Source organism: Scyliorhinus torazame, chromosome 5 (assembly GCF_047496885.1).
Source record: "Scyliorhinus torazame isolate Kashiwa2021f chromosome 5, sScyTor2.1, whole genome shotgun sequence".
Lineage (NCBI taxonomy): Eukaryota > Metazoa > Chordata > Chondrichthyes > Carcharhiniformes > Scyliorhinidae > Scyliorhinus > Scyliorhinus torazame.
Genome location: NC_092711.1, coordinates 96,444,239 through 96,459,601, shown reverse-complemented (window position 1 = coordinate 96,459,601; position 15,363 = coordinate 96,444,239). Strand labels below are relative to the sequence as shown.

At 45.1% G+C, this 15,363-nt stretch overlaps 2 protein-coding genes across 2 annotated transcripts in view; both read right to left on the bottom strand.

Annotated features, from left to right (window-relative positions):
* Positions 1–15,363, bottom strand: part of LOC140419064 (uncharacterized) — a 205,732-nt gene that overhangs the window by 158,590 nt on the left and 31,779 nt on the right. The window lies entirely within an intron of this gene.
* LOC140419051 (uncharacterized) lies at positions 10,954–14,534 on the bottom strand. Its single transcript, XM_072502777.1, has 2 exons — positions 14,377–14,534; positions 10,954–13,505 (listed from the first exon to the last, which is right to left on the bottom strand). Exon 2 carries the CDS (start codon positions 13,394–13,396, stop codon positions 12,368–12,370), a length of 1,029 nt encoding a protein of 342 aa, XP_072358878.1. The 5' UTR covers positions 13,397–13,505; positions 14,377–14,534; the 3' UTR covers positions 10,954–12,367.

The window sequence follows — 15,363 nt, the reverse complement described above, 5'->3', positions numbered from 1 at the left end:
TTCCAAATTCAAACAGGATTTCTGCCGGACATCCTTCAAGGCTGAAGCTTATCCTTTGGGAATCAAACATAATCCTTTTCACAGTTGTAATTTTACTGTTTAATTTTTCTCAACACAAAAGCTGTCAGTATTTTAGATTAAATAACAATTGTTTCCAAACTTCTTCCTCAAATCAATTTATTTTTGAATTCTTGCTGTTTATGTACAACACACTTCTTAAACAATGGCCGAACGGTGTTTTGAGTGTCTGTCGTACTCTCAGCAGGGAGAGGGTCCTGTTTCATGGGACACTGTGTCGGTCCGCTTATATCTTTGAGTTTGGACACGTCTCCATAACCATGTTTATGGATTGTGAATACACCCGGCACAGACTCGAGAACTGCCGGTACCTCAGGATCATCAGAGGTGACTGGTTCACACTCTGCTGCAAAGCCTGGGAAAACCTGGACCTCAGGATCATCAGCGGTGACTGGTTCACACTCTGCTGCAAAGCCTGGGAAAACCTGGAGCTCAGGATCATCGGCGGTGACTGGTTCACACTCTGCTGCAAAGCCTGGGAAAACCTGGAGCTCAGGATCATCAGCGGTGACTGGTTCACACTCTGCTGCAAAGCCTGGGAAAACCTGGAGCTCAGGATCATCAGCGGTGACTGGTTCACAGTCTGCTGCAAAGCCTGGTAAAACCTGGAGCTCAGAATCATCAGCGGTGACTGGTTCACACTCTGCTGCAAAGCCTGGGAAAACCTTGAGCTCAGGATCATCAGCGGTGACTGGTTCACGCTCTGCTGCAAAGCCTGGGAAAACCTGGACCTCAGGATCATCAGCGGTGACTGGTTCACACTCTGTTGCAAAGCCTGGGAAAACCTGGACCTCAGGATCATCAGCGGTGACTGGTTCACACTCTGCTGCAATGCCTGGGAAAACCTGGACCTCAGGATCATCAGCAGTGACTGGTTCACACTCTGCTGCAAAGCCTGGGAAAACCTGGACCTCAGGATCATCAGAGGTGACTGGTTCACAGTCTGCTGCAAAGCCTGGGGAAACCTGGAGCTCAGGATCATCAGTGGTGACTGGTTCACACTCTGCTGCAAAGCCTGGTAAAACCTGGAGCTCACCATGGGGTCAGGGTGAGGATCGTAGATGATGGTGGTGGGGGAGTAAGAGTCGACTAATATTAATTGCTGATGGCCGCCTTTGTGGGAATGGTGAAGCAACTCATTCCAGGGCATCGTCATAATGTTATAAATGCTCAACATGCTACAGACTCATGGCTGGAGCCCTTTCAGAAAGAGAGTCTTGAAGCTCAGGGAGTGAGAATGGTTTACCAGTCCCAGAGGACAGACAGACAGATGCTGCAGAGTGAGAGCTGGTCTCTGTAGCTGGTGGCGGCCGTCTCCTCTGAATTTTTAACTGGCAGAAGCCAATGTGTTGGTGTTGGGCTGAAGCTCATCTTCCTGGCAAAGTGGTATTTTTCCTTGCGAAAGCCAGTTTTAACCTTTACAGAGTCAAACCACAGATAGTTGGTTTACTATGGGTCATGAGATCCAATTGTATTCAGGTTAGAAATTACTTTTTCAGGGCCTGTGCGAGAGACATGTCCTTAGAATACAGACCTATCCTGTATTTGTCGGCCAGCAAGCTACTCTGGAATCTGTCTTCATAAGACCATAAGACGTAGGAGCAGAATTAGGCCATTTGGCCTGTCGAGTCTGCCCCATTCTCCCGCCTTCTCCCCATAACCCCTGATCCCCTTATTAACCAAGAACCTAGCAATCTGTCTTAAAGAGACTCAGTGATTTGGCCTCCACAGCCTTTTGCAGCAAAGAGTTCCACAGATTCACCACCCTCTGGCTGAAGAAACCCCTCCTAATCTCGAAGGATCATCCCTTCAGTCTGAGGCTGTGCCCTCACGTTCTAGTTTTTCCTACCAGTGGAAACATCCTCTCCCCCTCCACTCTACCGAGGCCTCTCAGTATCCTGTAAGTTTCAATAGGATCCCGCTTCATCCTTCTAAACTCCAATGAGTAACACCCAGAGTCCTCAGCCGCTCCTCATATGACAAGCTCTTCTGGAGAGTGAGAGAGAGAGAGAGCTATTTCAATAATATTCAATAACGTTCTGAAGATTTCATAAGATTATTAGACGGTGATTTCTTACAGTCCAGTACTTGAATTGAACGTGTCTCCATTCCTGTCCTCGGGGGTTTCTGTACCAGGCGGCAGGGGTAACATTTGGAGACTCTCGATTCTCCACCAATTCCCATTCTCCTTCTTCCTGCTGGATAATGGAGGTGTCGCTGTGTGTAATGTACAGACCAGTAAGAATTGTCAGCAATGATCAATCAGCACTTTCTAATTGGAGATGTTCATCAGTATAATCTTCCAAATCTTGGATTATAAATGTATCAAAGATCAATTTTACAAGTGAAGTAAAAGTTTGTCTAAACCCATTTCTGATGAAAGTTCCTGAATTATAGGGAAGGTCACAGACAGCGGAACTGCAGCCCCAGGAACACAACCAGCCCAGTTACTGAGAGTATTAAAACAGCAGAAACAAATATGAACTGTCACAATGAGCATGTTTCAGTGCTGGGTGTGATTAAGAGAAGAATCCAATCTCTACAATCACTTGTGAATTTGTTGGTGCGCCAAAAGGTTGGACGAATTAATGAAACTCTTCCCACACTCTGAGCAGGTGAATGGTCTCTCTCCAGTGTGAACTCGCTGGTGTGTCAGCAGGTTAGATGACTTTGTGAATCCCTTCCCACACTCAGGACAGGTGAATGGTCTCTCTCCGGTATGAACACGTTGGTGTGAAATGAGGTGTGATGAACTCCTGAACCTCTTTCCACAGTATGTGCAGCTGAATGGTCTCCTCAGTGTGAGTTCGTTGGTGTGACAGGAGGCAGGATGAATCAGTAAATCCTTTACCACATGCGGAACAGATGAATGGTCTCTCCCCAGTGTGAACCCGCTGGTGTATCAGCAGGTGGGATGGCCGACTGATTCCCTTCTTACACACAGAGCAGGCGAACGGCCTCTCCCCTGTGTGAACCCTTCGGTGTGTAATGAAGGTGCCTGACTGCCTGAAGCTCTTTCCACAGAAAGTGCAGCTGAATGGCTTCTCCTGAGTGTGAATGAGCTGGAGACTGGATAACTCGGTGAATCCCTTGCAACACACAGAGCAGGTGAATGGTCTCTCCCCAGTGTGACTGCGTCGGTGAGTTTCTAGCGTGGATGGGCATTTGAATCCCGTCACACAGTCCCGACATTTCCACGGTTTCTCCATGGTACAGTTGTCCTTGTGTCTGTCCAGGTTGGATGATCAGTTGTCCCATCCACACACAGAACATGTGTATGGTTTCTCCTCACTGTGAATGGTGTGATGTTTTGTCAGGCTGTGTAACTGGTTAAAGCTCTTTTCACAATATGTTCACTGGAACACTCTCACTCAGGTGTGTGTGCGTCTTGATGCTTTTCCTGCCACATTGATGTTTTAAATATTTTTTTCAGATAGAACAATTGTTTCTCATTCCACATTGAAAAGCTGATAATATTCAGGTCCTGATGGAATCTCTTTCAGAGATTGTTTCGTTTTAGTTTCCTCGCTCAATCTATAAAAGGAATTTACAAAAGTCATCACTGTCAGTCCAACATAGGATAGAAATTTTGAAGAGACAATTCTCGTTCCTCTGGAACATCTTTTCCTCTCTTGTTCCCCCAAAGCTGTAAATCCCCGTCTCACACACTCTCCCTCCTCCCTGGGCTGAAATCCAAACCCATCTCACCATCTGCACCATTTCTTTCCTCCACTCCCAGTTTTCTCCCTCCCTCTCCTCTGCCTGGATTCAGTTCTCCAGCTCCTGTCAGCAGACTGACAATAAAATCAATGGGTTTTATTGGGGGTTTGGGGTCTCCAGCGGGTGTTTGTGATTCCTCCCCGCCCACCTGCCAGGGTTTCCTTCCTTGCCAGAGATCAGAGTTCTCATTGATGATTTGAGCCCAACCTGGAACCATGCTAAATTGCTCCTTTATTGGGGGAAAAAAAATTACATGATTTGCGGCTCCACAAAGTGTTTCCAACTACTCCCACCGATCTCCTTAACAGGTTGATGCATTTATTTGACTGACTAAAAGGATGGCACAGTGCTTAGCACTGCTGCCTCGTGGCGCTAAGGACCCGGGTTAGATCCCGGCCCCAGGTCACAGTCCGTGTGGAGTTTGCACATTCTTCCGTGTCTGCGTGGGTGTCACCTCCGCCACCCAAAGATGTGCAAGGTAGGTGGATTGGCCTCGCTAAATTGCACCTTAATTACAAAAAAAACAATTGGTTGCTCTAAATTTATTTCAAAAACGGCTTGTCTCTTTCCTAATGTTCACAATTAAAGGGGTGGGTTCCCCAGGAGATGGCTGACATTTCAGGGCAATTAAATTAATAATGGACAGAGAAATGTCTAGTGTTGTTACGTGGTACAGATTAGATATATTATTTACCGTTCTGTAATAAAGTAAATGTATTATTATTTCTCGTCTTGTAATAAAAGACTGTAGCTACGTTATGGATTTCCAGTCATCTCTTGCTCAAAGGGTTGTGAGTCTTTGGATTTCTCTTCCACAGGGACCAGTTGTACCTGGGGGTCATTGAATATATTGAAGCACATGTTTGACAGATATTTTATTGACAATGGAGTTAAGGGTTATGGGGAACAGGTAGGAAAGTAGAGTGAAAGCTGAGATGAGGAGGGATTTCTTCACTCGAGGATGTGGTGAAGCTTTGGAATTCTCTACCCCAGAGAAATGTGGAGCCTCAGTCATCAGGTATGTTCAAGACAAATATTGATATGTTTCTAGATATTGAAGATATTAAGAGATATGGGGATCATGTGGAAAAATGGTGCTGAGGTAGATCGGCCAAGGATCGCATTGAATAGTGGAGCAGACTCGGTGGGACGAATGGCCTACCCTTGCTCCCATTCTAATCTCTGTGTCCTGGTCAGGAAGCAGTGAGCTGAGCTTGGATCTGTCAATCAACATGAATCAGCACCTTCAGGAGAATTGGGAGGGTGAATATTAGATACAGCAGAGTGAGAATGGAGGGAGATTGTGTGGGAAGGAGATTTACAGCTTTTGGAGAACGAGAGAGGAAATAATGTTCCATAGGAACGAGAATTGTCTGTTCTGAATTTCTATCCTGTGCTCACTCATGACTTTTGTAAATTGTTTTTAAAGGATATTGAAAGAGGAGGAATTATAGACAGAAATCTCAAACATCACGTCTCGATGTGACAAACTCACTCGATTCCTTCTGACCTGAATATCATTGGGCTCTGAATATCATTGGCGAGAAGGAGAAATGTTTGTCCAATCTGTCGGCTTCAAAAGATTTTAAACGTGAGCGTGACTGGAAAAGCACTGAGACCCACACAACACACACCCGAGTGAGAGTGTTCCAGTGAACTGGTTGTGGAAAGAGCTTCAACCAGATACACAGCCTGAAACAACATCACACACCATTCACAGTGAGGAGAGACAGTGCACATGTTCTGTGTTTAGAAAGGCTTCCACTAATTGTCCAAGCTGGAGAGACGTTATGAGACCCAAAACATGGAGAAACCGTGGAAGTGTGGGGACTGTGGGAAGGAATACAGATTCCCATCTGAGCTGGAGATTCATCGATGCAATGTCACTGGGGAGAGGCCATTCATCTGCTCCGAGTGTGAGAAGGGATTCACTCAGTTATCCACCCTGTGGAAACACGAGTGAATTCACACCGGGAAGAGACCATTCACCTGCTCTCAGTGTGGGAAGGGATTACATAGAAATATAGAAAATAGGAGCAGGATGAGACCATTTGGCCCTTCGCACCTGCTCTGCCATTCATTATGATCATGGCTTATCATCCAACTTAATAGCCTATTGGTGTCTCCTTCCAGCCCTGATTAGCCTCAACATTTGAAACTGTATGAAAACGGAATTGTACAGAATCAGATAAAGGAACTGTATGAAACAGTTCAATTGTATTCCTGTCTAAGGTGGTGTCAGGAATTGGAGATTCAAGTAAATTAAACTATTGACCAATGGTCATGTTACAACAGGCCCAACTCTGACATGAGGTAATGGTCACTTTGGGGAGAAAGGTCGATGTTCCGAAAGTCTTCCTTGCTGGCCAAGTACTTAAGACTCGAGGCCGAGTTCCAAGGAAATTACTGTCAAAGATGAAGCCAGAGAGTGTTACGCTCCACCGCCTTGAAGTTGCAAACGCCACTGTCTTCAAGTTGTTCAGTAAACTTTTTCTTTTAATAAACTTTTTAAATTGACTATCCAGAGAATTCTGCCTTTTCTTTAATTGGTTAAAATTCTTATCCGAAGGCAGCACGGTGGCACAGTGGTTAGCACTGCCTCACGGTGCCGAGGTCCCAGGTTCGATCCCGGCTCTGGGTCACTGTCCATGTGGAGTTTGCACATTCTCCCCGTGTTTGCTTGGTTTTCACCCCCACAACCCAAAGATGTGCAGCGTAGGTGGATTGGCCACGCTAAATTGCCCTTAATTGGAAAAAATGAATTGGGTACTCTAAATTTAAAAAAACAATTCTTGTCCGAACCAAAGCAAATTTATTAAATGGGAAGTTGGGGATCGCTGAAATAAATTTAGGATCAGAAAACATTAATCTTCAATTTAAAACTTTCACTTCTGTAGTGCCTTTCATTACCACAACATGTCCCAAAGAGCTTCTGAAGTGTGGTCACTGTTGTCGGAAATGCAGCAGCCAATTTCAACAAAGCAAGATGCCACACACAGCAATGTGGCAATGAGCAGATGATCGGATTTTGGCGATGTTGATTGAGGGATAAATATTTGCCAGGACACCAGGGTTTATGGGCTGGTCTAGCTCAGTGGACTAGACAGCAGGTTTGTAATGCAGAACAAGGCCAGCAGCGTGGGTTCAATTCCCGAACCGACTTACCCGAAAAGGCGCCGGACTCTGGCGACGAGGGGCTTTTCACAATAACATCATACTTGTGACAATAAAAGATTAGGGCCGGTTTAGCTCAGTGGGCTAGACAGCTGGTTTGTAATGTAGAACAAGGCCAGCAGCACGGGTTCAATTCCTGTACCGGCCATTTCTGTATCCAACTTGTCAGCTCACCTCTGATCCTGTGCGACTTCATCTTCTGTACCAGTCTGCCATGAGGGACCTACCTTGTCAAAGCCCTTACTGAGGTCCATGTAGACAACATCCACTGCCCTACCCTCATCAATCATCTTGGTCACTGCCTTGAAAACTCGATCAAGTTCATGAGACACGACCTCCGCTTCACAAAACCATGTTGCCTCTCACTAATATGTCCACTTATTTCCAAGTGGGAGTAAATTGTGTCTCAAAGAATCCCCTCCAATAATTTCCCTACCATTGACGTTAATATAAACCTACTTGTGACAATAAAGATTATTAAAATTAAGAAGACTTGGGATTTTCCTTAATCCTGCTGGCCAATTACTTTTTGTGACCCCTTTTAGCCCTCCAGACTCCTTGCTTAAGTTTCTTTCTACTTTCCTTGTACTCCACACTTGCTTTGTGTGTTCCCAGCAGTAGAGTGAGGGATTATGCTGGCCTATAGCAAATGTTGTCACCTTGTTCAAGAAGGGGTGTCGAGACAACCCCGGTAACTATAGACCAGTGAGCCTTACTTCTGTTGTGGGCAAAGTCTTGGAAAGGTTTATAAGAGATAGGATGTATAATCATCTGGAAAGGAATAATTTGATTAGAGATAGTCAACACGGTTTTGTGAAGGGTAGGCCGTGCCTCACAAACCTTATTGAGTTCTTTGAGAAGGTGAGCAAACAGGTGGATGAGGGTAAAGCAGTTGATGTGGTGTATATGGATTTCAGTAAAGCGTTTGATAAGGTTCCCCACGGTAGGCTACTGCAGAAAATACGGAGGCATGGGATTCAGGGTGATTTAGCAGTTTGGATCAGAAATTGGCTAGCTGGAAGAAGACAAAGGGTGGTGGTTGATGGGAAATGTTCAGACTGGAGTCCAGTTACTAGTGGTGTACCACAAGGATCTGTTTTGGGGCCACTTCTGTTTGTCATTTTTATAAATGACCTGGAGGAGGGCGTAGAAGGATGGGTGAGTAAATTTGCAGATGACACTAAAGTCAGTGGAGTTGTGGACAGTGCGGAAGGATGTTAGAAATTACAGAGAGACATAGATAAGCTGCAGCGCTGGGCTGAGAGGTGGCAAATGGAGTTTAATGCAGAAAAGTGTGAGGTGATTCATTTTGGAAGGAATAACAGGAAGACAGAGTACTGGGCTAATGGGAAGATTCTTGGTAGTGTGGATGAGCAGAGAGATCTCGGTGTCCATGTACATAGATCCCTGAAAGTTTCCACCCAGGTTGAGAGAGTTGTTAAGAAGGCGTACGGTGTGTTAGCTTTTATTGGTAGAGGGATTGAGTTTCGGAGCCATGAGGTCATGTTGCAGCTTAACAGAACTCTTGTGCGGCCGCATTATAGGAAGGCATGCTGTTAGGTAATTGGTCTTTAGTTACCGGGGTTGTCTCGACACCCCTTCTTGAACAAGGGGACAACATTTGCTATAGGCCGGCATAATCCCTCACTCTACTGCTGGGAACACACAAAGCAAGTGTGGAGTACAAGGAAAGTAGAAAGAAACTTAAGCAAGGAGTCTGGAGGGCTAAAAGGGGTCACAAAAAGTCATTGGCCAGCAGGATTAAGGAAAATCCCGTCTTCTTAATTTTAATAATCTTTATTGTCACAAGTAGGTTTATATTAACACTGCAATGAAGTTACTGTGAACAGTCCCTAGCCGTCACATTCCGGTGCCTGAGGGAGAATTCAGAATGTCCAAATTACCTAACAGCATGCCTTTATTGTATTGCGTACAATTCTGGTCGCCGCATTATAGGAAGGATGTGGAAGCATTGGAAAGGGTGCAGAGGAGATTTACCAACATGTTGCCTGGTATGGAGGGAAGATCTTATAAGGGAAGGCTGAGGGACTTGAAGCTGTTTTCGTTAGAGAGAAGAAGGTTAAGAGGTGACTTAATTGAGGCATACAAGATGATCAGAGGATTAGATAGGGCGGACAGTGAGAGCCTTTGTCCTCAGATGGTGATGTCTAGCACAAGGGGACATAGCTTTAAATTGAGGGGAGATAGATATAGGACAGATGTCAGAGGTAGGTTCTTTACTCAGAGAGTAGTAACGGTGTGGAATGTCCTGCCTGCAACAGTAGTGGACTCGCCAACACTAAGGGCATTCAAATGGTCATTGGATAGACATATGGACGATAAGGGAATAGTGTAGTTGGGCTTTAGTGTGGTTTCACAGGTCGGCGCAACATCGAGGGCCGAAGGGCCTGTACTGCGCTGTAATGTTCTATGAGGTTTGATTGTAATTGAGTATTAGGCTGCTGATGGCCACAGCACCTCTGAAAATGAAATGAAATGAAAATCGCTTATTGTCACAAGTAGGCTTCAAATGAAGTTACGGCGACTAGGGGCTTTTCGCAGTAACTTCATTTGAAGCCTACTTGTGACAATAAGCGATTTTCATTTCATTTCATTTTCATTTCTTGGATACCCTGTTTTTATCGAGATGTGTTCTGAATCTACCCCATTTAGCACAGTGATAGTGTCACACGTGACAATGGAGGGTATCCTCAGTGTGAAGATGGGGTTTTGTCTCATAAGATCACAAGAATATTGTTTTTTCTATTCTTCCTGCCAAACTGGACAAGTGAAATACATCCCATGGCCTGAGGCCAGGACAAAGTTACACTTTAATGGTTTAATTACAGGGCAATTGCTGTGAATCCCATAAAGGTTCGGTGAGCAAAGGTCTGGAACCGTTAAACTCTCCTGCCATTGAAAATTAACAGTTATACATCAGTTTGAGTGAAGAAAACTGTGAGGTTGTGTGAAGAAAACTGAGATTTCAAACCTTCAGCCTTGTATCTTAAATTAGTTTAACCTTTAACTTGCAGTTTCTGGAAAGAAGCAGTCACTTTCTGTCACACTATCGAACCACCTTTGGTTTGTGAACTTAAAGAATTTAAGTTCTCCAATCAGTTTTCATAGTTCTTTCGTCAGTTTAACACATATTACATACAAATATGTTTTATTTGAATATGTCATGCTGTATTTTATAATATATTTTGCTCTCTCAACATTTACACACTGACACCTTTATGCACTGATTTTATGCACACTTGTTATAAATTGTATGTGAGATAACTTTGTAATTTCTGTATTAGTTTAAGGCTGTGTGTCACTTAGTATCCTTTTCATTAACTGTGTTCCAAGCTTTTGCAGCCACTATGAAAACATAAACCAGCAGTTTATTTTTCAAAACATATTGATAGGTGCCTGTCCCAGTGAGAACTAAAGGATTTCTGTACGTCAACTAAACATTTGGGGAAATGAGCCTTGTGATGAATGGAGGGATTTCAGATATATTGTATTATAGGTATTTGGTGCAGTAAGGGTTAAAGCCTGGGTTAGTGTGTGTATGACTGCTGCAGTGGTGTTTTTAAAGAATCCTGGTTTGAAAGATTTTGGCAGCCAGAGGTGTAATTATGGCATTGTAAAAAGTTTGGGCGAATGGAGTTTTATTTGTATTAAGGGGGTTCCCTGTGGAGATAATTAAGTTTCATCTTTGTAAGATGATGTAATTAATGGGAGGAGCTGTGGTACCAGGCATTTTGCAGAAAAACAGTTGAATTGAGTTTTTGTTTGGAAGGTGAGCTGAAACGAGCTGAGAAGTAGCTTCTGAAGAAATACAGCCAGAGTTTTTGCATGGGTCTGACTGTCAGTAAATTGTGAGCCTGAAGTTCAGTTGCTGCCGTATGAGCCTCCCCCAGATTGTCCTTTCTGAGCTCCAGACAGGTGATGTTAAATGCTCAGATGGGAAACACAAAAATATACAACAGGTTTAAACAAAGCTGATTTATTTGACATTTATCCAGAATATTAAACTTCATTCCAGTTACTGGAATTATTATCAGCAGAAACAAACTGCAACTGTCAGAATGAACATGGTTCAGTCCTGGATGTGATTAACAGCAGCAATAACAGCAGAATCCAATACCTGTAACCACCGTGAATTCACTGGTGTCTCAGTGGGTGAGATGACCAAGTGAATCTCTTGCCACACACAGAGCAGGTGAACAGCCTCTTACTCGTGTGAATGTGTTTGTTTGTCAGCAGATCCGATTGATTTTAAATCTGCTCACAGTCAGAACTTTGAAAAGTGTGGACAAGTGGGTGTGTGTTGAGGTGGGATAACTGAGTGAATCTCTTCCCACATATGGAATAGATGCACAGTCTCTGCCCAGTATGAGTGCGCTGGCGGACACTGAGTCCACATGATCACCTGAACCCACAGTGAGATCCTGAATGGTCAGTGTGAACATGCTGATAGGACATCTGCTCCAGAGAAATTTTAAAACACATTTAAAATAGCTTCCGACAGTATTAACCCGCTGGTGTGTTAACAGGTTGAATGACTCAGTGAATCCCTCCCCACACATGGAGCAGGTCATAGAATCATAGAATTTACAGTGCTAAGGAGGCCATTCGGCCAATTGGAGGCACCGGCCCTTGGAAACAGCACCCTACCCAAGCCCACACCTCCATCCTATCCCCGTAACCCACTAACCCCACTTAACCCAGTAACCCCACTTAACCTTTTTGGACACTAAGGCAATTTAGCATGTCCAATCCACCTCACCCGCACATCTTTGGACTGAATGACCTCTCCCCGGTGTGAACTCACTGGTGCTGCTGCAGGATGGACAATCGGCTGAACCTCTTCCTGCACTGAGAGCAGATGAATAGAGTGGAACCAGAGTGACTGCACTGGTGAACCATCAGTGAATGTGGGTTTTACAGCTCCTGTCACAGTCTCAGCATTTAAACCCTCTCTCTGCAGTATGAACTCACTGCTGTGTGTGTGGGGGCTGGATGGAGGAAGATGGGAGTTCAGGACTCAGACAAGGGGGAAATTAAGAGTCAGTTTATCCCGGTGGGCTAGTAGGAGGGAGGGAAGCAGCAGATCAGATTGTCATAATTTTAGTTACAAAGAAGCTCCAAGAGCCCCTCACACTTGTTGTTAGTGATGAAGATGGAGGAGACTGGGGAGGGGGAGAGCATTCAAACGGAACTTATTTGTGTTAGAAACAGTAAAAACATTCACCAAACTGCTCAACACAAAGTTGTTTTTTTAAACTTTTATCCATAACATGTCCTACAACTGTGCTGGGGTCTATTAACCTCAGCAGAAACAGATGCCAATAAAAATGATTTGGTCCTGGATGTGATTAACAGCAAAATCCAATCACTACAGTCACTGGTGAACCCGCTGGTGTTTCAGCAGGTGAGATGACTGAGTGAATCCCATCCCACATTTGGAGCAAGTGAATGGCCTCTCCCCAGTGTGAACTCGCTGGTGTTTCTGCAGGTTGGATGACTGTGTGAATCTTTTCCCACACTTGGAGCAAGTGAATGGCCTTTCCCCAGTGTGAACTCGCTGATGTCTCAGCAGGGTGGATGAATCAGTAAATCCCTTCCCACAACTGGAGCAGATGAATGGCCTCTCCCCAGTGTGAACACGCTGGTGTTTCAACAAGATGAATGACTGAGTGAATCCTTTCCCACACTCAGAGCAGGTGAACGGTCTCTCCCCGGTGTGACCTCGCTGGTGTTTTCGTAGGGTCTTTGACTGAGTAAATCCCTTCCCACACACAGAGCAGATGAATGGCCTCTCTCCGTTATGAATTCGCTGATGTTTCAGCAGGTCGGATGAATCAGTGAATCCCTTTCCACAATCCGAACAGGTGAATGGCCTCTCCCCTGTGTGAACTCGCTGGTGTTTCAGCAGGATAGACGAGGTAGGGAATCCCTTCCCACACTCGGAGCATGTGAATGGTTTCTCTCCAGTGTGAACCCGTTGGTGTGTCAGCAGGATGGATGAGGTAGTAAATCCTTTCCCACACTCCTGGCAGCTAAACGGTCTCTCCCCAGTGTGAACCCATTGGTGTTTCAATAGGTGGGATGAACAGATGAACCCCTTCCCACACTTGGTGCAGGTGAATGGTCTCTCCCCAGTGTGAACTTGCTGGTGTGTCAGCAAGATGGATGAGGTGGTGAATCCCTTCCCACAGTCGGAGCAGGTGAACGGTCTCTCTCCATTGTGATTGTGTTGATGAGTTTTCAGCTCAGACGGGTATCTGTACCTCTTCCCACAGTCCCCACATTTCCATGGTTTCTCCCCAGCATGTTTGCATTTATGTCTCAAGAGGCCAGATGATCGGCTGAATCCTCGTCCACACACAGAACACGTGGACGGTTTCTCTCCATTGCTTTCTCCTTCCATGTTCAAGATTAAATGATATTCAGATTACAATAATTTAGGCAATCGCGTCAGATCCTGATGTGATGTTTGGTTTGAGTTTCCTGCCTTCATCTCCTGCTTTTCCAACATCCTGTGAACACAATGTCGAAGGTTAAAAATTCAACAGAGACAAAAAATTTTTTGGTTTGAGTTAGCGGTGTTACACCCTATAAAAGGAGTTCCAAAATCCATTGCTGTCAGTCCAGGATAGCAATTCAGAACATTTACATATATATTTCATAGAATCCCTACAGTGCAGGAGGCCATTCAGCCCAGAGTCTGTATTGACCCTCCGAAAGAACACCCGACAGGACCCACTCCCTCACGCTATTCCCATAACACCACCGGACCTTTAGACATGAAGGGGCAACTGAGGGATGCCAATCCACCGAACCTGCACACCTTTAGACTGTGGGACTAAACCAGAGCACCAGGAGGCAAGCCTGACACACAGACAATGGGAGAAGGTGCAAACTCCCCGCAGTCACCCAAAGTCGGAATCAAACCCGTGTTCCCAGTGCTGTGAGACTGCGGTGCTAACCACTGTGCCACCGCACAGGGTCAGTGATGACCCTGCACATGTCCTGCCCCCCGAGGAAGATGACTGTCATTAACCCAAGTCCATCAATTTTTCCTTTGTTATTTTATGGGATGTGGGTTTCATTGGATTTGTTTCTGACCCCTTATTGCCCTTGTCAGAGGGATGTTGAGAGTCTGAATCTCATGTAGGCCAGACTAGGGAAGGACAACAGGTTCCCATCAGTTTACAATTGATGATAGCTGTAATGGTCATTCCTACTGAAAGTGGATTTATGTTCCAGATTCCTCCCCCTTTATTAATTTAATTTAAACTTCCCCAACTCTAGGGTGGGATTTGAGCCCCTGTCCCCAGGCCATTGGCCTGGGTCTCTGATCCACTGGAATTACCCCCATCTCCCCAGTTACAGAGGTTCTGCAATTACCACCGGGGTCGATGCAAATTGGGGACGGGGAGCTTCTTGTTCTGGGTTCGAGGCCTCCTCCACTGGGTGTTTCTGAAGCCTGTGCATCCACTCCGCCGCGTCCCTGCAGCTCCAGCACCCAAACTGCGCATGATCAGGCTGAACACGCACGGCGCATGCTCTATTCACCAACATCCGCTGCGCATGTGCACACATCTGCTATTGATGATAGGGCATATTCACTTTCGCCAGGAATGCTGGGTACCACCCCCGCCATTGAAAGGTGATATTGTTTGACGAAAATTGTATTTCATGTCTGATTATGATCGCAGCTATAGGGTTAACATGTAAAATGATTAAACTAATTGATGCATCAACCAATTTCTCAGGAAGCATAGTCCTGTCCTCAGTGTAATTAACTGCAGAATAAACCCCAATAGTTCGATATGTACTCACTGGCGCCTCAGCAGGTGGGGTGAACAAGTGAATTTCCCCCATACACCGAATATTTAAACTCTGTCTTGCCAATAAGAATTCAGCAATTGTGGATCAGAGCCTTTCGAACCTTTAAAGCTGGAGTGTTAATGAGTAGGGAAACCGAGTAAATCCCTCTCATACACATTATGTATCTGAGTGGTCTCTCTCCAGTGTGACTGTGTGGCCAAGTCAGTAAATGGCATGACCGAGTGAACTCTTTTCCACTTTCAACTGGTGAACAATCTTTTTACAGTGAGATTTACACATGAGTTTCCAGCCCAGAGAGGGATTTCAAATCCCAAAATACACTTTCCAGATGACGCGGGACATACTTGTACTTCTTGCAATTTAGTTATGTTCACTTGCTGCTCACTATGTGATCTCCACACAGTTTAGGACAGTGGAATTACGGCCAGGATAATATCAGACATGATTGAATGGCGGAGCAGATTCGATTGGCCAAATGGCCTAATTCTGCTCCTATATCTTATGAACTTATCGACACAACCAGACCTCACTTCCCTTGGAACA

Bases quoted from the DNA above. Each gene is read 5' to 3' on its own strand.
- LOC140419051 (XM_072502777.1), bottom strand. From the start codon at position 13,396: ATGGAAGGAGAAAGCAATGGAGAGAAACCGTCCACGTGTTCTGTGTGT.